At 46.6% G+C, this 21,778-nt stretch overlaps 4 protein-coding genes across 4 annotated transcripts; all 4 read right to left on the bottom strand.

Moving 5' to 3' along the window:
- Positions 1 to 225: 225 nt before the first annotated feature.
- TGAM01_v203415 (hypothetical protein) lies at positions 226 to 5,273 on the bottom strand (the record flags this gene model as incomplete). The annotated part of the gene is made up of 4 exons (XM_024549201.1): positions 226 to 2,736; positions 2,797 to 3,997; positions 4,044 to 5,202; positions 5,264 to 5,273. The coding sequence occupies 4 exons, from the start codon at positions 5,271 to 5,273 to the stop codon at positions 226 to 228; spliced, it is 4,881 nt and encodes a 1,626-aa protein (XP_024406039.1).
- A 1,014-nt stretch (positions 5,274 to 6,287) lies between these two features.
- Positions 6,288 to 8,261, bottom strand: TGAM01_v203414 (hypothetical protein; the record flags this gene model as incomplete). Its single annotated transcript, XM_018801263.1, has 1 exon — positions 6,288 to 8,261. One exon carries the CDS (start codon positions 8,259 to 8,261, stop codon positions 6,288 to 6,290), a length of 1,974 nt encoding a protein of 657 aa, XP_018665534.1.
- Positions 8,262 to 10,653: 2,392 nt separating this feature from the next.
- Positions 10,654 to 11,706, bottom strand: TGAM01_v203413 (hypothetical protein; the record flags this gene model as incomplete). Its single annotated transcript, XM_018801264.1, has 1 exon — positions 10,654 to 11,706. The coding sequence occupies one exon, from the start codon at positions 11,704 to 11,706 to the stop codon at positions 10,654 to 10,656; it is 1,053 nt and encodes a 350-aa protein (XP_018665535.1).
- Positions 11,707 to 14,731: 3,025 nt separating this feature from the next.
- TGAM01_v203412 (proteasome activator subunit 4) lies at positions 14,732 to 20,779 on the bottom strand (the record flags this gene model as incomplete). The annotated part of the gene is made up of 3 exons (XM_018801265.1): positions 14,732 to 14,794; positions 14,878 to 20,242; positions 20,316 to 20,779. The coding sequence occupies 3 exons, from the start codon at positions 20,777 to 20,779 to the stop codon at positions 14,732 to 14,734; spliced, it is 5,892 nt and encodes a 1,963-aa protein (XP_018665536.1).
- Positions 20,780 to 21,778: the final 999 nt, after the last annotated feature.

The following is a 21,778-nucleotide window of genomic DNA, read 5'->3' as shown; positions in this document are numbered from 1 at the left end:
TTTGCTGCTATTAGAAGCTAGGCATAGACCTCTCAATGATACCTAATAGCCAGATTACCCCTAGATGCCTCGGCGCTAATATTTAATGTTCTTACATTACTACCACCATTTTCAGCAACGGCATATGGATCAAAATGTCTATATTCTAAAAAATGCAGACTATGATTAGTTTCTTTTTGAACGTTATGAACAGCTATGTGATTGTATAAACATTTCATGCTATGCTTAAACCTGATCTTCAACCTCTTCGCCAGCTAATCCACCCTGAGTATTCTGATTTCTCTTTCCAATCATACGACGAACGATACCACTTCGTGCTTTTTTAACGCTCCCAATCCGCGTTTTTCTTTCCTCCTTTTCGTTTTTCTTTTTTTCTTTTTCGCTTTTCCTTTTTCCTTCTTCGTCTTTCCTTTTCTTTTCAAACCGTTCCTCGACTTCCTTTTCAATTCTACCATTCACTCTGTTTTTAATCTCAAGTTTTGCCCTCCTCCGAATTCTGTCTTTGGCCTCATTTATAAGCCTTTCTTTCATAGATGGCTCAAGCCATTGTCGATACAGGTTCTCTAATATTTCTCTCTCTTCCGCATTTATATTACTCATATCTTTCTCATACGTTTCAACCCTTGTTTTAACCGCGGCGTCCAATTCTATTTTCAAAGTTTCAGTAACTTCGTCACGGACCTCCTCGTTAAGTTTTGCTTGCTCACTGTCCCTAAACTTCTGTTCCTCCTCTTTCTCATATTGTTCTTCCTTTTCTTTTCTAACCTGCTGCTCTATGTTCTTCTTCTCTTGTTTCAGCTCTTCTCTCTGCTTTTGGATATTCATATATTCTTCCCGTGCTGTTTGTACAGGACCCAATTCACGCATCCTTTTGAAGTTCATCTCTTTATCCTCCGCGTCTGTATCTCGAGTACGCGTTTTTGGATAGTTGGGCGAAAAGCGCCGTATATAAAACTGATAGTAGCAATGAAATGCGATGTAATAAGCCACTTTCCATAGAAAAGCATAGACTGCCCTGCTGATTGGCTGAACGACAATTTCGTACATTGGACTTATGAGCGGGTTGACTATGCTTTCGGTCGCGCGTCGGCCTAAACGAAAGACAGGTCCTAAAACTCTGTCTAGTATGCGAGCATTAACCAATGCGACAAAAGTAACGAGCAAGGCGATTATGGCGGTGACTATCATTTGATGCAATGTATTCCCTGAGGGCGCTCCACTCATACTAAAGACGCTGGTGGCAAAGCCAACTGGCAAAAAGACGACCGTCACATAGGTGAATAGTCGAATGTCATTAGCGCCACGTTGATCGAGGTCATTGCGCATGGCTTCCAATTTTCTTGCAAATGAGGCGTTGAAAGATGCAATATTGGCACTATATCGCTCAAGCCTATCAATCTTATGTCTATTCAAGACCTGCAACGTAGATATAGCGCCTCGGTAATCGCGTTCATCATTCAAAGTCCACTGCAACTCATCCCGTCTGTGCTCGTTTTCGCGTTCCATCCAAAGCCTGATTGTTGCCAAATTCTCATTGAGTGCATCCCTGACCAGTTGAAAGATAGGCTCAAGCTCATTCCATAACGTATTTGTTGAAAGGAAGTTGTCATTATCGACTTTGTCAATCATGGTAAGAGGATCCAGAAATATAGAGTTCGAGACCTGGCGATCGAGACTGTCAACACTTTCGGGCCTGAAGCTTCTTTCGATGCATCGCTGAGCCTCTTTAAGAATCTCTCTTGTACTCCTCAACATCTCTTCTAGGATCAGGTCAAATAAAACGAGTTCTAATATCCTTCGCTGTCTCCATGCATTGTCCTTTAAAGCGCCAACAACTCGTTTGGTCATTTTGCTGTGCAGATTAGGTAACTTGTCATCTTCGTGGTTCTTCGATTCGACCAGCTTTTGAGGGTTATATTCAATGAAATGACATGTCCAGTAGCGATCCAATATATCTCCGTCAAACCTAAAGCCCATCGTGGCCCGGTTGATCCACATTGCGCCTTTGTCCTTCCTCATACGTCGCAGAAAGGGAATGCTTACCACCTTAGCTATTGTTTGGTATATACCGGATGATGGCTCCTGTCTGGTGATCTGATAGAATGGAAGATGCAATTCAGTTACCCACTTGTTGAGTACTAATATGGTGTCCTCAGAGAAATGTCGATCATAGGATGCGTGTCGATCAAAAAACAGAGAAATAGCGTCCTTCTCTGAGGACGCGAGATAGCATAACAGTGCATCATCCTGGCTTATGGGATGAAAACGCAAAAAACGTTTCTTTGCCGAAGCAGGAGTTCGTCTTTGGTTAATGTACTGCTTGATTCCATTGCTGTTGGTAACACTGCGCGGCTCCGATGTATTGACTTTCATATATAAGCCCTCCTTTTTCGGAATATCAATGATATATCCGTTTATAATGTCGTTATCGCTGTTGTCTTTGTTGATTTCTTTTTTTTTAATATCTTTTTGGTTGGTGTCGTCCTTGTTTTTATTATCTCCGCCGGTACCACCTCCGTTGGCATTGTTTTCGTTGGTATTGTCTTGGTTGATATCGGCTTTGAAGGATTTATGCCCCAACACCTTCGAAATTGCTTCGTCTATTACCGTGCCGCAAAGTATATGCTGATGCTCTTCGCAAAATTGCTTAATATTCTTGTCAGATAGGTCTTGGTCAAAGTTAAAAAAGCGTGGTTCGTCATAAAGCCATCGGTCTGGTATCTCATTCACGTTTCCCTAAGAGATATTAGTGATGTGATACTTCTTACAAGAGATCATTTTGCCTATCTCGATTACCTTGGAAGTTGACATTTCTAGACTGGAGTTCATTTTGTTCATTTGCTGATTAATTTTCTCTATTGTCTGAGAAATCTCAGATAACCTTGAAATCGAGACCTGTTGCTGCACGGATTGTCGTATCTGATAGTTCCACAAAATATAAGGAACCTCGAAGGTAGCATGCCAATACGAATCACGTGTAGATGCGTTGTCGAAAAGGGTAGGCTCTTGATTTTCATCTAATTGTCCTGGTAAGAGTCCGTTTGGCGAGGAGCTGGAAAATAGTATCGATCTAGCAAGGCTATATATCTCTTCTGCTGGCCGCGAATCCATACATTTGTTGTTTGCTGACATGATGGAATAGAAAGCAATTTGGAGTGGATTGATCCAAGCAGTATGATCTTCACGCTGCCCTTGGTAGTCGATTAAATTATTCCACGCATCGATTTTGTTTCGCCATATATCTGGCTCGTCTTCAATATTATTCGTTCGATCGAATATACCAACATTCATAGTGTGGAAGAGAATAGTGTCGTCGGACCCTAGGAGAAATTTATTCTCAGAGAAACTCCGAGAAGTAGCAAGCATAATTTTTTTTGCATATTGATTCTCAGTCGCTAGCTTGGTGATCATGCTTTTTTGAATCTGGGTAGAGGAATAGTTCATTCCCTGCTGCCCTCGTTCCATGTCCGGAGGAACAAAACATCTCGACCCGAGTCCAATTTCTTCTGCTGATCTGATGGCCCACCAAATGAGGGCATGATCGCTGGTAAAGTATGTATATGGTCTGTTTTCATTGTCTCGGGGAAAAATGTACTCGCCACTTTTATCTTTCTGATGGAGCTGTTTAATCAAACAAGAGAACATTTCTTGAAAATTTATAGCAACATCTGTTTGTATCTGTTCATTCGCACTAACCTGGCAAAAGCCGGCAGCTTTGATGAAGTTAAACAGTGTGGTAGTGAGAGGCATTTCGGAGCTGTTTTCCCATCCAGACATCGCTTCACCACTAGCCCAGTAGCCAGTAGTGAGCAAGCCTGTGTTTGTCTTTGTATGAACATAGGAAATCCATGTCAAATGTCCTTGACAAGTGAGTCGGATTCTTCTGCTCAACAGGCAAGCATAATCTTCGCATGAACTGCTTCCGGCAAGACATGAACACGTTAGAACGTTTTCCTGAAGATATCTTAGAGCATTCAATAAGAATTCAAAAGCGTAGCTATATTGGTTAGCTTTGATCAGATAAAAGCAAGTGGACAGCTTACAAGCTTGCTGTGGCTGCAATACGATGACCGGAAACATCTCCACATGTAAACACAATTGCTGGATTTGACGCTGAATTGCTGCCAGCCGGGAGAACATGTTTTTCCAAGACTTCGTTTGTTGGAATGCTGCAAACAGATAAGATATGCTCTAAATTTCGCCTCAGTATAAAATTGAGATGTTCTTTCTCAGAAAATGATATTGTTTCGAATGGACTTTCAATAATCTGTTCTGCTTCCAGAAAGCTTTCGGGGATGAATACAGGGCCCATGTCCGCCAGCGCGGCCGGAGCCAGTTTATAGGCTACAGTCACTCTCAAAGTTTTGAGTTCCGAAAAGTCATCTGCTGTCTGTTGATCTGGAGTTATTTCGTAATAGGCGTCATCTTCAGCAATTTGCAAATCTTCGAAGTATTTCGGGGTCTTCGGACCATCGAGATCTCTGTAATGCTCAGGACGCGCAACAGCTTTAAATGTTTGAAGTTGTCCGTTGATACATACTGATGTAAACAAACCAACAGCATATATATCATTTGTTTCCTGGCCGACCTCATGCACTGTACCTATTGCGTAGCCATCGTTTAAGATATAGCGCCTATAGTGCTCATCATATCCCTCACGCCCATTCTCTTTGTCATGTTCATTAAAATTTAGATTCCGAAGGAGTAAGTTGGAATCGATTGCCAGCTTCGGGATTTTCGGAAGAACCAACTGCCCCTCTTTCAATTTGAATGTATATTGTTGGTACACAGCACTTTGAGAAATGGAATACTGAATGTCCAGGTGAAATGCTGGAGTCTCTGTGATGAAAGACGGCCAGCGATCTTGTAAAAAGCTCATTTTTGGCAAAGCGTCGATGTTTGTTTGTGCTCTCCACTCCTTACCATCTTCACCATCGAAAAGAAGGCGCATCCCTCTAGAAGCATCTTGACAAGAGTTTTGCAGATAATCCATGCGAGATTCCACGTAATATGGCTCAGGTGCGGATGGAAGGTCAGCACAAAAAAACCCAGACGGCTTATTTCCAAAATAGCGCGTTATTTGCAGTAGATGACCATGAGCATCTGCAGTCGCCGTGGTGCCGTCGTTTCCGAATGAGGCGTAGGTAGCTCGAGCGCGAGCTCGCTGAGGAGCCTCGTCTGGAATTGAAGTGCGGTTTTGAGCTATGTATGAAGCAATTGTCAATAGCCAATTAAGGTACGTATCAGACCGCCAGAGATATACCAGTTTCCATGTTAGATGGTCAGTGTCTTCGAAATGCGCAGAAAGAAGTCAGATTCTATCACGCAGCCGTTGTCGCCGTTTGCAGATTCAAGTCAATTGGACTTTGAGTTCCGAAATAATTTTGAACAAAGCTTTATCTTGCCTCTTTAAATGTTTATCCCGCTGTTAGATGAAAAATATATTGGCCACAATCCGTCATATATGTGCACATTGCCAGGCAAGTGCTGGTTATAAGCGCCTCAAACCCAGCGGTGCGGCTGAAGCTGAGCATTATCAAGCAGGGGCAATCCTGGCCACATGCAACCTCATCTGCAGGCTCAACCAGATGGAGATACCAGTCCGAGACATTTTAATTTAATATGGGCGCTGTCATATCCTGAGGCTGCGTTGTCCGCCTGGCATTGGTCGCCTGATTTTACAAAACTTGGCCATGCCTCGTTTCCTTGCAGGCCCCACTCCCAGCCTTGAAGCCAGCTTATCTTTGCTTCCAATACATTGTTACAGTGTCAATGACATTTGTCATATCCTTAACTGCTAATAATTGGAGTAGATACGTTCACTGGCACTTCGTCATTGAATACCGCACGCAACGTCTCTTTCTTGATGTAAATATTGTGTATAAAGTATAACAGTGCAGAAGACCCATGCAGGTGAAGCTAAAGTATATACAATATGTACTACATGTACTATTGGTACTACTGCTACAACTGCCTTTGAAATATAAAGTAATTAGATGTATTTAGATGTATGTATACTATGCATTAATGAACTTCAGCTGAAAACTTAGAAAGTTGAAGTAGGCTACTCAAAGATGGTGCGCCAATACAGATGACCAACAAACAATTTTCCATAATATCCTTAATCTAGGATCTACATCCGCTCTTGGCGGGCCGTTCAGAACCTCATTCGCCTAAATGCAGGGGTAGACGTATCGGTCAGATTGAACCAGAGCCATGCAGCCATGTGCATTCCGCGGTTAACCTCAGGACAACGCTCAAATCTTGCAACATATAAACAGGAATTCTCAGTACATTGTGAATATTTCGTGAGTAGGATTCGTTTGCAGGAACTCCCCATGCATAATCTGGTCGACATAAGCATCCCCTCCAAATGTAAAGCTATCACCCCCATCGTTTCGCGGCCGCAAGATGATGGGGGATGGCAACCCCCAGAGCAATGTTACCACATCTCCAGGTTTGATGGCCAAATGACCAAGGCCAAGCATACCCTTTCTTGTCCTAAATATCGTCCTTCTCAGGTTATAACCTCTCATTTGGAGCATCTTAATCATCTTTGTGGCATACACGTGCTGATCAAGTTGAACAACTAAATTTCGTTGCTTCACATGTGGATCCTCCAAATTGTCGAGAAATTCTTTTTGGGCAGATTCCAAGACTTTAACATCAATATTCTGTCCGCGCATGATTAAACGCACCAGCATGGCAATGTCCTCGTCAATAGAAGGGTTGATTTTGTCGTACCATCCTTGAGACAAGACAGTTCGCCATATGTAGTCCTCTCCTGGGCTGGCGACAGGTCCTAACCTAAAGAATTCCATAATTCCCGAGAGCCATTCTTCTACATTCTGCATCATATCCTTAACAAGAGGCCTGTGCGGTTGTAGAATCTCGGTGATGATATCAACGCGACACCCGGCGCGATGAAGGATTCCAAGAGAATCATCATTCTCGTTGCTAGGCAGTATTGGAATGGGAATTGTGCTGGTAGCATCAAAATACCCATCACGATTTATCTCGGGCTCATTAGACCCTACTTTGCCTATTTCTTGCCAGTCAGGAACCCAACTTGGCAGTGTACTTGGTATATTGTCTTCTCTTGGTACACAACGGTCAAGATGATACGAGTTCTTGTCCTTATCGCCTTTGGATATCATTGCTCTTGTCGCGGCAGTGAAGACTTCAGCCTTTGTCAGCTGATAGTCAACACGTAATCTTAAAACATTGTTGTCGGTAATGATGCCAAGTAGTCCGAAAACTAGATCTCGAGGATCAGAAGCAGCGAATAAAGGGCAGTCTGAAGGAACGACGTCCGTGTATAATAAGCATGACAAAGGTACGCTGATTTCACTCCTGGATCGCCGACGAGTCTCAAGAGGTAAATTTACCCAAAAATTGGGATGCAGCCCCTTGGCAAATTGTTGGGTCTCTGAGTTTATGTAGCGATGTAAACGATTGCACAGATCCACTGCGCTGAAAGTCGCTTCGAAGTGGTCCAGCAATACGCTCTTCGTGCCACACATAAGAGTGACTTCTTGTGCGAGAGCAATCTCTTGGTTAATCCATATTCGCTGCCAGTATTCTCGCTTCATTAAGCATTGAATACCAGCGACAAGATCATCGCCATCTTCCCCTTGAGTGGATGTATGGCTGTTGAGTTCTGGCCAATAAAAGATGTCGTAGATAAACATGGCCAAATCTATTTTCTTTTTTGTATCATATTTTGGAGGGGTTTCTGTTTCACACAAGTCTTTGTCGCGATTGAAGTAGTTTCGTAGCTCTTCCAGCGGAATATCGAAATCTGAGGGATCGTTCCCAAAAGACAGTGCCCGAGGCCCTATCCGAGATGCAAACTCCATTGCTTTGTCTGTAGAAGACTTTCCAGGACCTAGCCATGAATATACATGTTCCGCACGGCGGAAGATGGTGCGCATTTGCTTGACCTGGTCAGTCTTCTCCTCTTGGTCCGACTGCTGAATGCACAAAGCATCGATCCAAAGCCAGCCATGGCTTCCATTGACAAAGAGTTGTCTCAGAGCCGCAAACAAATTGTGGCCAATCATGCATGGAGAGTCATTTATAGATAATTCAATCGAATTTTTGACGTCGCCCCAGACGTACGATAGCGCAGAGAAGCTGATTTCGTCGATGAAAGCATGGCGTAGCTCAAGCGAGATATCGCTTGTGGATTCTCCAGCGCTTAAAATACGGACAAGCCTGATCTCCAAGATATCGCGACGAAGAGGAGTATAAATAAACATGGCGGCAATTAACGATGACTTTCTTTAGACTCTAAAAACGTGCTTTAACTTTATAGTGAGCAAAAAATCATTCTTCGCTCCATTTGAGCCTCCAGAGCTACACTGGCCACTAAAAGCTCATTGTGCAGATAACTCAACACTTCTGGCCTACATTCTGCCTTGGGCTGCCTAGCCAATCGCCATCTGTGTGTCTGACCCCGGTCAACAAGTACACTTGCGGGGACGCTTGATCCTTTCCAAGATGCCTTGCTGCGCCCAGCGCAAAGGCGGCCTCAACTTGTGCTGACTGAGCCTCCATCAGCTATCTGCAGTGGACTCCCCAACTTTCGATTGTAGTCGCGTGTCCAGGCAAATGAGGCAACGCGATATACCTACCCCTCCTCCCAAGCATTATGCTTGATGTAGATGGTGAGCCAGAAGGTGTGGTAGGAAATGAAGAGACTGAGAAGAGTCGCATTTGTGTTACCAACAAGGGATAGATAGCTATAGAACAAATTGAAGAAAACTCAGCTCAGGCATTTCTATAACAGGTTTCTTACTTGTAGGAAGCCTCCGTAACGGATTAATGGTACATCGCATCCATGTCGCCGACTTGTGGCTACACCTGTGAAACTGGCGCAATCGCTCCGTTTCAAAGTTGTGTAGGCGACGAGTTGATCTTTTAACAACGCTGGTCTCATTGAACCGTATAATCTTGCCGAATCCAATAGCAAGCGGCAAGGCAAACTCGCCGAGAGGGTCTAGATGCTGCCCAGATTTATGAGCGGCAGCAGTGGTGGTAGCGCTTCCTACTGCGAAGCTTGGGGTACGATTGCCATGTATGTTTACGTCATTTGATGGCATTCAAGAAACGGGGGGTTCAAGATATCAAGTCATTTTATTTAAGGCCAAGTCATTTTCCAGCATTGAGGCCGTTGGTTGAGCAGCATCGTTTATGTCTTCTGTAGTAGGCTAGTACTCATGTGATGACTGCTTCATGTGTGCTGTTGGTTCTATCTTTTATATATAACACTCAAAGCTTATTAACGTCTGTGAAGTGTGATTTGTGTGAATGATTCAGATCTCATCTTGGACCATGATCATTGGTAGGGTCTGCCAAGGACCAACAACTCCTTCCATTCAAGGATCACGATACCTAACAAAATACAATTGAAGCACAAAAACAGGCTATCACTGAATCACTATACGAAAAGAAGAATGCATCACTCAGCAGCATCAACCCCAAGTTAAAAGAAGCAGCTCCCCCCAAAATGAGAACGCCAGAATCACCAAACCAACCTCATCCTTAACCTACACTATTACAAGACTTATCATCGCCGCGCCCCTATTCAACATCCAACCTAGACCAAAATGAGATTATTTGCTTCCATCATCGCCGTTGCCGCCATTCTCGCCTCCGTTGAGGCCTGCCAGTGCCACTCCTCCGGGGATGTTGACATTCGCGCCACTGAAGACTGCTGCCGTGATTCTGGCGGCACGCCCGATGGCGACCAGTGTCCAGCTCATCAAATCAGAAACAAGCTCAGTACTTTTCATTTATGCTGCGAGACTTACGGGCTTGAGTCGGACTGCAAATGCCCAAGAGGATGTTAAAGCTTCGAGCTCAGCGCCAAGGCACGAGACTCAAGGTAGATCGCCTCTCATTGGCGCAAATATCGAGGCTGTATTCGTAAAGGACGCGGGCTAATTGTCAGTCTACAGAAAAAACATGTTGAAGAGAAATTCGTTGTGTATTGATCTAAAATCTAGGTAGTCTATCTATAAATACTTTCCACTATTTCTCAACATGATAGTCGCTTATGTGGATGTTTGCTTGGATGCAATAAATACAAATTCGCGAGAATAATACTCGATACAGAACTTTATCTATTCTGACTTATTATGATTCACGCATTAGCCATATCTCACTCGTTAGTGTGTACTAAAGCTCTTCGCGCGCCATGCTGTAATCCTTCATCGAGGCGCCACATATACTCGAGAGGACATCTTGAATGTCAAATTCGGCACATCGTCCGTGAATAAAGCCAGGTGAGATGCGTCTTCTAAAACGTACATTCAACACCCTGCTGTGCAACAAACGCTGCTCATTTTGATTCAATACGTACTCGTATTTATTCTGCCGTCTATATCCAAATAGTCACCCAACATCGCGTTGTTTGCTTATTTACAATCAATGACCCCCACACAACACCACATCATCTCGCAGTGACAGTTCTTGCAGCCCAAAGAATAAGAATTTATGTGGTTGAGGCGATTTCTCTATACAATCCTTCAGCCAACATTACTGATCCCTTTTTTCACTCGTCTACACATCACCAAGTGACACGCCAGTCAAAAACCGCGGACAACAAACAGTCGCATTGTTTGCTCCAACATATTCGGAGATCATTCCTTAATCTGGTCCGAATAACCCATCAACCAATCTGAAAGTAAGTCCCTGAACCTTAGCATCTGGTTTATTCGCGAGTTCAATTGTGCATCGAACCACCTCATACACCCCCGTCTCGTACACTCGAAGCGAATCTTCCTCGTCCTGGTTCTTGATCTGATAGGCCCATCCGTCAACTTTCGAATGCTCGCCTGCATCTACCAACGACAGATATTTCCCATCTAGTGTACAGAGTCGTCCTCGACGAATAATAGCCCGTTCATACACGACAGGGTGCTCCTTGTTCAGGCCAATGACTCGAGAGAGTTTGCTGGGATCGGTAAGTGTGCCGTAGAAGAAGTACCAAACGGGATATTCATTCTGTGCCGGTCGAAAGAGTGAGGTTGAATCGGATGTAGAAGCACATTCTAAGTGGTGATTATCTGGCCGGAATTGTGGAAAAGTTGTGCTGATTCCGAGTGTCGGGTAGAGAGACGTCGAAGATAGATCCTTCGCCGCCACAGATGTACGAATCATCGTGGGTTTGTAGAAAGGGCGCTTCTTAGACATGGCCTGAAGGAATTCTACTTTCTGGCTGCCAGTTAACAGACAAAACTCCGCTTTGTTCCCATGGTCGTCTAAGCCAGTGAGGATTGTTTGTTTCTTGGGGAGGCAGCGCATCAAGTCTAGATATTCTATCATCGAGGAAGGGTCGGTTTTCAGCTGAAGGAGATACTTGGCTTCCTCATCTTTGGCCTCTAGCTTATTGATGGACGTGCGCGAATCCTTCAGGATCATTTGCGCCCTCCATAGACTAAATTCATAAGTCTCTTTGTTGTATCCCTCAGCCATCTTCGCTTCTCTGACTAGAAGCCATGCTTCTTCCGAGATGGCCAGACGAGTGAAGTCGGCTCTCCAAGCTTTAATTGTGTTGAAAGCTAAGCCCGGCGAAAATCCGAAGAGCATTTGCCACATTTTCAAATCGTCCTCGGAAATATAAACATATAAATCATCCTCGGTGACATCGAAGGCTGCAACATTCGCGGCGAGGTCTTCGCATGCCGCAAGGAGATCCATGGATAATAGAGCAAGTTCAACGCACAGCTAGTATTTGGTGATTATCAGATGTATGCTCTTGCTGGCAAAATGACTCAATATTGTGCGAGCGGCCTTTCATATATACATCGATCTATTTTTAGCCTTCCGAGCGCAACTCGGCGTGGCGTAACAAATCCACCTTGAGAAAGTTACCAAGATCGTATCCTATGTTGAGGCTTTTCAGCCACGCAATACTGGCCGTCGACGCAATTGTGGGCTTGCGATGTTAAGTTTGTCCACTTTGTCTTACTGGACTAATCCTGGATCCAAGATATCATTGATTTCCAGTTCTCTAGCGCATCGAAGTAAGTCCTCCAGAAAATCCGGATGGTGTATCATATCCACATTGGGACAATCTTCTACATTTGAAGATAATTGTGAGGGATTTGCTCCTATTGCCAGGGGGAAAAATGACATGGTGAATGCTATCCAGTTTCAGGCTTTTATGGAGTTGCATATACCTCGTGGGCGGCGAAACTCAATGGAGCCTGCCTTTCCTTCTCTCGCTGGAAGTCGCTAGAAGCAGATGCCATGTTAGGTACTAATCCAGTTAGATATATGAACCAGGCCATCCTGAGGCAGCTTATTAACCGCATGAATACCATATTTAGAGGTTTGGAAAGGCCGCGTGTGGTCATTAGGGGATATATACAGATAAGACGTCCCTAATCCTCGTGGATAGGGACAAACTAAGGTTCTACTAGTAAATATAGATCTACTAGTAGATATAGAGTTATAAGCGTATATAGATCTACCAGTAATTATGAAAAGAAAACTAGATCTGTTAATAGATGTATTTTACTAGCATAGATACATACATCTAGTAGCGTATGTACCTACATTTACAAATTAACGTAGAGATCTCATCGGGGTTCCCACCTTGCTGCCTCCGACATCGCCTAGTTACCAACAGTACTACTAGGGATAGCTTGTAGTTGAGATATAATGATGCGGTATAACTTCAATCTTCTTCGGATGATCGCTGAAGTATTTGTTGGAAGGGACGACGTTAGGATGTTCGGCTATTAGAGTTTAACTGTAATTCCTAGTATATTTGTTCTCGCACCTCCGTGCTATATCCTAGATCTTCAGTCTAAAAATATGATTCATTCTTCTCATTTCAACAATCATGAGCCCGGCGCTCAACCGACTTTTGCTTTTTTGGTCCCTACGATTTCTTGATCTCGTATATCAATACTCAGCCAAATCAACCAACCTCGCACAACAGAGCGACGGACGCCACCGGCACCAAATCTTCACACTAACGGACCAAAACGCCGCATAGAATATTGATCTCTCGCCGTACCAGACATCCACTCTGAGACCTGAGATCCCCTGTTCCCTCGTCTATTCGAGCTACAAACTGGAAGACTGAAAACACCATTCAGAACCATCCAGCATTGACTGACCAATCCAAACGCGTCAATAGACAACACACTGTTCTGTACCTTCCCTACCAGCACGCACAAACATTCCAATAGAGGGTGGAATAAGTGCGGTAAGGCATGATTTGTCCAGCGATGATCAAATGGACTATACAAAACGGAATGTTGTGCTTGATGGATCCCTTTCAAAAGCTCATATGAAAGACGGCTACTGTAGGTAATACTCTTATGGTGAATGTTCAAAATTTGGCTAACATGAAGTACATAGATCCGGTAGAAATTCTCATGCCTGTCATTCTTAGTGACTATGAATGGGGTGCTAAGATTGAAACATTTTGGGCTGTTTTGCAATCAAAGTTCGAAGTACTACTTGACACAACCAGTGGCACACACATTCATATCTCTTGGGCTCAAGGTCGCCATTCAATGGACGAACCGAGGAAAACACCCAAAGTAATAGTTTTCTAGGAGCCTGCTACTGTTCGATGTTGCCCACCATCAAGGCAAGACAAGTTCACACCGTTTTGCCTAAGCAATCTGAAGTCCCTCGCTCTCAGCCATCACTTCCAAAAGTATGGCCAGTACGGGCTTTACCTACCATGTTCAACATGATTGACGAGTTGCCTCGAGATGAGTTGGTTTCATTGGTCTGTCCTGACAAATATCGAGCATGGAGTCTTCTACTAGCACGAGAAGGAAAGGCAGGCTCTCATTTGCTGTGGCCAAGAATAGCAGGCGAAAAGGTCATGACGCGCGAAATATATCCTAAAGGGGTTACGCAATAAAAACAGCTTTCCTACTTATTTTATCGAGGTTCTCATTCACTAGTCTGACTGGCAAGCTGGTGACTCTTCCTTGCTGCTGCCCCTGGTCTATTTTTGCCAGTAGATCTATATTCGCTACTAGATCTATATTCGCTACTAGATCTATATTTACTAGCTAGATCTATACATGCTACTAGATCTATATTCGCCAGGAGTCTTTACTATTTACAAGCATTCGAGTCGTCCTATTCATCTGCAACATATATATGTGCTTTCCTGGACTCTGGTATCAGATGAAGTCATTAACTCAGGCGAAACATGACAGATCTCTACGAGAGAAGACGCTCAACAGGCCCGTTCGCTAGCAAAAGAAATAATTCTTGTCTGCTAACATGGCCAAGGACATGTCCCTATCGTGATGAGCCAGCGAAGTAGCAATACTGCCTAAAAAGCAATGCTCATCAACAACATCACAAGATAACACAATCCATACGTATCATTCATCTTGAATTAATTATCGGCCATGCATCAGTATCCCTTCACTTCTCCCAAACTAAAGCCTACATAAACCTTATCCATAGGCACAAGAGTGGGGAGAACAAATGTGAAAAAAAGTCTTTCCTTGCACGAGCGAGGGGACAGAAAGCCTATACAGTTACCCCTTTCTACTCAAAGCGGTAAACTCGTCCCGCTCTGTCCAACCCCATCTTTATATGCCCATCCCCGAGATCCTCACTTCTACCGAGAGCAACATGCTCTTCCAAACCTGATGCCGAACCCTTGAGATTTGCAGTCGAATCATATCTACAACTGCGAACAGCCTCCTTTCCATGCCTTCATGGAGAAAAGAGAGAACTAAGCAAAATAGCTCTTCCATAAAACTCCTTCCAAGTCCTCAAGTTGATCTTGGGTAAAGTACTGTAAAAACAAGTTAGCATTTTCTCTTTCTTTTTTCGTGTTAACACGCAGAGATGTTTGCGCAAGCCAGTGCTTTCACTTACCTTTTGATCAACGGTCCAGCTATCCTGTCTCGTCTTTTTGAATTCGCTGAGAATTCCCTTGGCAGCCTTGCCCACAACTCCTGGATCGCCCGCAGCTCGTCGAGCCACAGTGGCCAGTACCTCTGGCATCCACTTCGGTGGCGGTGTGGCGTACGGGAAAGCCTCGATCAAGGCACCCAGACCCAAGACTGCAGCGTGGCGCCTGTTGATCTGCTTGTGTATGTCGACGGGCGTTTCAGTTCCAGAGAGTTTGGGGCCACGCTTGGGCATCGGGTTTTGGTCCAGCTCGATCTCGAAGCGACGCTTGAGGCGCACAATCAGGGGATCTCGGATGCGACCTGGAGAGCAGCGGATCATTCCAGCAAGCGTCGTCGCTGCACATGCTCGAACCTCAAGTTGAGGATCACCAAGCATGTCCGACACGTTGTTAAATAAGACATCGCGCTCTCGCTCCGCTGTCAAGAAAATGCGGCGGAAGTAAATGACTTGCATATTGACCAGAGCTCGCAGTCGCTGATGCCAGCTACTGGCCGTTCTGCCAATTTTGACAAGCCCATCAATGAATTGGGCATCCTCTCCATCGCGGAAAGGAATATTGGGGAGGTGTCGATATACATGGTACGCGACCTTCATAAGTTCGGGGTCTTCCTTGACATCCATCATGTGAAGAAGCTGGTCCATGAACGGAGTTGCAAAGAATGGCACCAATTGAGTGCATTCATGCGATGACAGCGTGCAATCCAGCCACACCAGTACAGTCTTGGATCCGCATGTGTATGCGGATTGGTCTTGTTGTCCTGGAACTCGCTCAAGGCGCCATTTTTCGAGTCGATCGAATACGTCTTTCATCGTAGTCTTCAGCTCATCAGAGAGTTCATATGGCCTAAGTCCAATCGATGAAGCCTGTTTGTTGGCTTCTAACAGAGCATTCACATTCTCAAACGCCTCGTAGTATCTTGTCTTGTAGATTACAGACAGAACACGGCCGATAGCTTCGCGCACAGCTTTGTAAGGGTGGTCTATGTGGGCCAAGAAATCTTCCAAAATTGGCTTTTCGTGACGGAAATGCCATCCAGCATCAGCTATAACGAACTCTAGCAGCTGAACTTTGGAAGACTCCTTGAAAGCAGCGTTGGAAGTCATGTCAAGTCGGAATGACTTAAGCTCGTCCACAATCTCGTGAGATCGACGTGGATCTTTGGAGTCGAGGATAAGGTGAAGACAAGTAAGCCAATATTGTAAGTTTTCTGGCGTCAGAGCTCCGTCGATGACTTTTAGCATCACTGGCGCAGCGAATGCCCAAACTTTATTGCGTATTTCCGGCGGATCATCGCTAGAACCGCCTAGCAGCGCACCGATGATCTCTGCAGTCGCACGATGCTGGTGCTTATCGTTGCCGTCGCCATAGATTTCCATAGTGAGCTCCTTGATGTCATCCAAAGTGGCAGCCGTTCGACCATAGTGCATGAGATCGAATACGTGCATCAGCAGGTAGACATTGTTCATGCGGAATCTGTCATTGGTAGCGTCTCGAGGCTCTTGCTTGAGGTACTCGAAGCATTGTGAAAACCATTCCTTGGTCAAGATTTTGCCAATCTGGTCGCGCACAGCTCGTTCAGCGTCATCATAGCTGTCGAAAGGCTTGGGGCGTGCGCGATACGCAGTAAAGCTCTTGCCCCAGACCAGCCATCCAGGATGGTCAAAATCCACCATGTACTCCGCTTCCTCGGGAGGTGCTTGGAAAGCGTCCAGAAACTTCTGTGTGAACTCAGCATTACCCTTGTCCACCGGGACCTGAATCTTGTTTCTGTTCTCTACCTCCTTCTCCAATAGGTAGTTGCGATAGTCATGGTCGTAGACAGCTCGCATGTCGACAGTAGTGAACAGTGAAGTAAAAGCAGTGAGATAGTAATTCCTCAGACCTGGATGCGGGTCATTTGTTCCAGTCGCTACCAAGTCGACAAACTCTTTTGGGGCAATTGTGTCGAACCGAAGGCACAGGTTGGTCGCGAAGACGGCACATCGTGTCGCAATCTTCCAATGGGCCCCCTTTGCCAGCTTCGTCAGCTCCAGTCCGAGGTTCGCCTTGGAAGCCTCGACTCTTTTTCGCCTGTTCAGTATGAATTGATGGCGGCTGCGGATGGCAGAAGATACGTCGTCGCCAGGCTTGATTGTGTTTACCAGTGCATCATCAATCAAGATGGCTCGTTCAAACGACTTTCCAAATTCAATCAGTGAATAGATGGCAGAAGATCCAAGATTCTGTATAGATGGCTTGTCGATGCCTGCTGTCTCAATGTAGAGGCGCATCGCATCAGGGGCAAATCTCCAGTCTCTGGTCAGTGTTCTCAAAAGCGACGTGAAAAACAGGGAATACATGGCGCCTTTGATCCTGTCATGGTCATTCTCTTCAATAGCCTTCTTGAATCCGTCAAGGAGGACCGGGATAACCAGAGGTTTACCACCGATAAGCACCTTGAGTGACGAGTCCTGCGAGCTCTGTGCAACGCGGCGTACGTCTGCGTATGATGAGAGACATGACTGTGCAAGGTCCAGCAAGAGGCGCTTGTCTAATTCACTCTTCTGTCGAGCCGAAGCATTGTGCTTCATGCGCAGCATTTGGTATGCCTCTGCACGCTTGATGAGCAAAGGTCGAGGATAAACTTTTCTCAGGCCCTTAATCTTGAAGGCAGCAATATCGCATTTGTATAGCCGCAAGTGTCGTTCCAGCGGGTGGGCTGATCGCTCGATGCCGACGTCTGTAATCCACGTCCGGTAGGCAGTGTATAACGTGGTGAAGCATTCGACATCATCCGGTTCATTTTGGGTGAAGAACGTGTGCGCTCTCGTTAGCAGCTGACCAAGCTGCTCTCTCAAGTCGTGGATTCGCTCATACACAGGGTCAGTAGGGCTAAGCAGATACCCGGCTTTATATCTGTACTGGGGACGTAACTCCTCGTCTTCAGATACCTCCGCCAGGGGTTCGTCATCCACCATGACATCTTCTGATTCTACTTCAACATCGACGTCCATAGCAACGTCGGCATTCTCAATGTCTTCCTTGGTAATCTCCCCTGAGGCTCGCTTGGGATCGAACATGGTGGCCATGCCGCTTGTGACCAGTCGAATCTGTTGCATCAGCCGAGAAACTTCATCAGACCACTCCTTGTTCTTGCCTTTTCGGCTGACCGGCGGATCGTCGCTGAGCAAAAGTTCCAGCTGTTCAGCGGCTGACTTAGTCTGAGAGGCGAAAAGCTCAACGGCAAACTCAATCTCGGGCGGAGACGGCTGGTGCCACTTGATGGTAAGGTCGGCAGGAGCAGTAGTTTTGCCCCAGTCGGTGACATCAAGCCCTCTCTTGATAACGTCAGGTTCATACAAGGCATGATCGATGGGGTAGGTATGGGTAAGGTTGAGCAACAGATGATGAATGTAGTTTGAAACGAGGATAGTTGGCAGGCCTCGGCATTTTTCTTGCATGTACTGTGCAATTCCAAGCAGCTCATCTTTGTAGTTGAGAACTTCGCGGCCAACGTGCACCACAGCCATGGCGAGCATAGTGACATGCCATACTAAAGCCCGATCTCTGGGCAAATAGTCTGTCCCGCTAGTACGATCAGAAGCTGCGTGGTTAAAGTCGATTTCATTTCGAATGTTGACCACAAGCATGGGGATGAACACCTTGAGTGTCTTCTCCGGATTGACTTTGCAGAGAGCATTGAGAATCCAGGCCATGGCATCCCGAGCTTGGTGAACGACGTGCGAGGCGACAAAAGTAGCAATCTTTTCCAGTGTAATGTCGAAAAGATCCGGAGACATGGATGCAAACAGTGGGGAAAGAGCGGCCGGCAGAGCATTAACAACGCTGTCTTCCGGTGTTCCTCCACGAACCTGGTTGGCATCGGGGAGGTTCTCAAGCAAGGTGAAAACTTTACCCAAGAGTGTGATGATGAACTCTCCAAATCCGGCAGTCGAAGACCGTAGAATGTTTGCTTCATCTTCATCGCTAAGCTCAGAGTTGTAGTCAATCTTGACATTCTGGCCGTCAAGCTCCATGCGGTCCATCTCGCCTTGTACCCACTCCATGGCCAAAGTCGTGTCGTGAATATGGCTCTCGCCACTCGTGAGCGGAACGATAGGAATGCTGTATGCCACTGCCTGAATAAAGTGCAGAGTGTACTGTGTTTTGTTAAGATCATTGGCGTCGATACCAGGAAGAGCCAAGGCCAACAAGGCTGTAATGTGACAGCGGTAGCCCTTCAACTTTGACATGATGTTGGCAATCATTTGCAAGCCGTTCAAACTAGACGTAGTTCGGTGAACCTCAACCAAGCCCTGAAGACTTGGGTAGAAGCGCTGAAGCGCTCCTGGGAGGACCAGGTCAGGCTCAAGATAAGCCAGCCCCTGCAGCGTGTTGTAATAGCACTGCGCCACACGAGTACTCTTCGAGAACAGACCCATGAAGGTGACTTCTTTGAGTGAGTTCACGAATCGCTTTTTCAAGGCATCGTTAATCTTTCGCTCATACGGGATATCTAGCTCCGAGCTCTGCTCGCGATTCCACCGAGACACAAATCCATCGGTCAAATAAAGTACAAGTTGGCCGAGCATACCTGACCAGTTGCCTTGGTTGGAGGGATGGAAGAAGGTGTCAATGGAGTCCATCAGACCTTCCAGACTCGACATGATGGACTCTTCATGGTCGCAGCAGGCAGGAGATAGAGAGCTTACGATCAGTCGAGCTATCATATAGGCAATTGGGTATTTCTTCTTGTCTTTTTCGAAATACAAGCCAGTTCCAGCCATGTAATCGAGGGGCGTATAAGGAGAGTTGGCTTGTCCAACCGGGATCTGAGTCAATCGAAGAATTGCTGTAAAGATGAGGTCAGATTGAGCCTTTGTGAAAATGCCGTGCTCTCCAAAGGGGACATAGGAGCAGTGGCTGTGGTCTCTCGCGATCCGAGAAAGCAGGTCAATAAAGGCCACATCAACGACTTTGGATCGATTGACCAAGGACCACAAGTGGAAGAGAGTCGGGAAAAAGTTGGCGGGGTGCGATCCCACTTCAGACTCTGGGGCAGGATGGCTGGGCAAGAGGCTGTTCAGAGCCCCCACCACCACAAAAGCGTTCTGAAGGTCGTTTGTGCTGAAGTAGGGCAGGAATTCATGCAGCATTGTCAGTCTATCCTTGGGGTCAAAGTATGTGTGTGCGTGAACGGTCAGCTTCAAGAGCTGCTTCGCAGATCGTCTTCGGTTCGTCTGGTGGGCTGCCACTTCGGAGGGCAGGGCCCATGCCTTGACCTCTCCCCAAAGTGGTCTCCAGTCGAGAGTCAGGTCTTCGCCAGGCTTCAGATAGTGGTTCTTTCTAAAATTGAGCGTCAGTCAGTCATTCAGTCAGTCAACAGCCTGCTGCAGGCCACTTCTCGATTCCAACGTACCTCGTGAGAGTGAGGACCATGCGCAGAAAGCGATCTGCGGCACTGGCATCAACGCCGGGGGCCAGCGCCAGCGAGTAGTACAGCTTCGCCAGCTTGGCCCTGAGCTCCCTCGTCATCTCAAACTTGAGATTCAGCCAGCCCTGGAGCTCTCTGGTCCAGTGCAGCGCACCGGGCGAGAAGTCCTCGGCCTGGATGGCAATGTACAGCTGCTTGAGAATGCCCTGGAGAGCAGCATCTCGCTGGGCCTCCTCCTCGACCTCAAACGGCAGCAGCTGGAAGTATGCAAAAGTTCGGGGTCGGTATCGCTTCTTGTCGTCATCGTCGGACTTGGAAAAGGGCAGGCCAGGCGTTGTGGCACGCGAAATGGGCTCGTAGGCGGCGAAGCTGGTCATGAGGTGGGACGCCGCACTCGCAGACAAGCCAGCCACTGGGCCCTCATGGCTGGGACCGATATTCTCGTCCATGGCCAGCGGAGGCTCTATCGCTGCGTATCTGTGGCGTTTCCCTTCTCACGCGGCGAGGCTGAGAAATCCAAACGCGGGAGAGAGGGGTTTCACGCAAACCGACCGAAGCTCTGGGGGGGCAACGGTGCAGGCTCAGGAACAACAACGGGCGCTGCGGCTACCCATGGGGGAATCCGCAGCAAGGCGGACGGCAATGAGCAGGTGATGCAACAGCAGAACGTTGACTAGAATGAGGAATAATACGTGGTGTCTGGTACTGATGCAATTCGGATGATGCTGATGCTGGTGGGAAAGCTGGGGCGGAAATAAAGGGCCAGGTCGACTTCCAATGGGAGGAATTACGACACTGAGTCGTGGGCCTAATGCAACCACCAAGCTACTGGTACTAAATTACGGGGTGGTGCCACTTGGCCAGCTGCGAATCGAGGTCGACAGCAGAGCAAACAGCGCTGGCTGGCCTATAAATGGCCGTGACAGGCGGCTCTCAGGTAGCAGCTGGCTAACGCGGCCGCTAACATGAAGCTTCCTTCGTTCACGTCGAGTGCTACTGGAGTGCGAGTGTACATGTATGCCAGCATTGAGTGCCTGCTATTCGCCGAGGCATCAGTGTTACTACGCAGCTTGCATTCCCCGAAGCTGCAATATTAGTCAGTCTGCCTAGATATTACTACTAGTACTATTGGCGATGAGGCCGCAAGCGATCGCCAGTACCTCGCCCGGCGCAGGCCTGGTCATACTCCAGCCTGTACCTCCGCACCTCCGCAGTGGCCTCCGTCACGGCACTTGGACACGTCAGTAGCCGGCAGCCTGCCTCCCGCCGGCGAACCCCACCTCGACGCCTCAATCGCTCAATTGCAGCCCCTCCAAACTACATGCATTAACTACGAGCAAATTCAAGGCTGAGTTGCCTTGGAACAAAGAGAGAGGAAACGTAGATTATAGCAGCCAAATCTGATGGTTATTTCGCATTAACGCCAACGTATAACTAAGAGCTTCCAA

Source organism: Trichoderma gamsii (assembly GCF_001481775.2).
Source record: "Trichoderma gamsii strain T6085 chromosome Unknown Scaffold_9.2, whole genome shotgun sequence".
NCBI lineage: Eukaryota > Fungi > Ascomycota > Sordariomycetes > Hypocreales > Hypocreaceae > Trichoderma > Trichoderma gamsii.
This window is presented reverse-complemented; position numbering and strand designations above follow the sequence as displayed.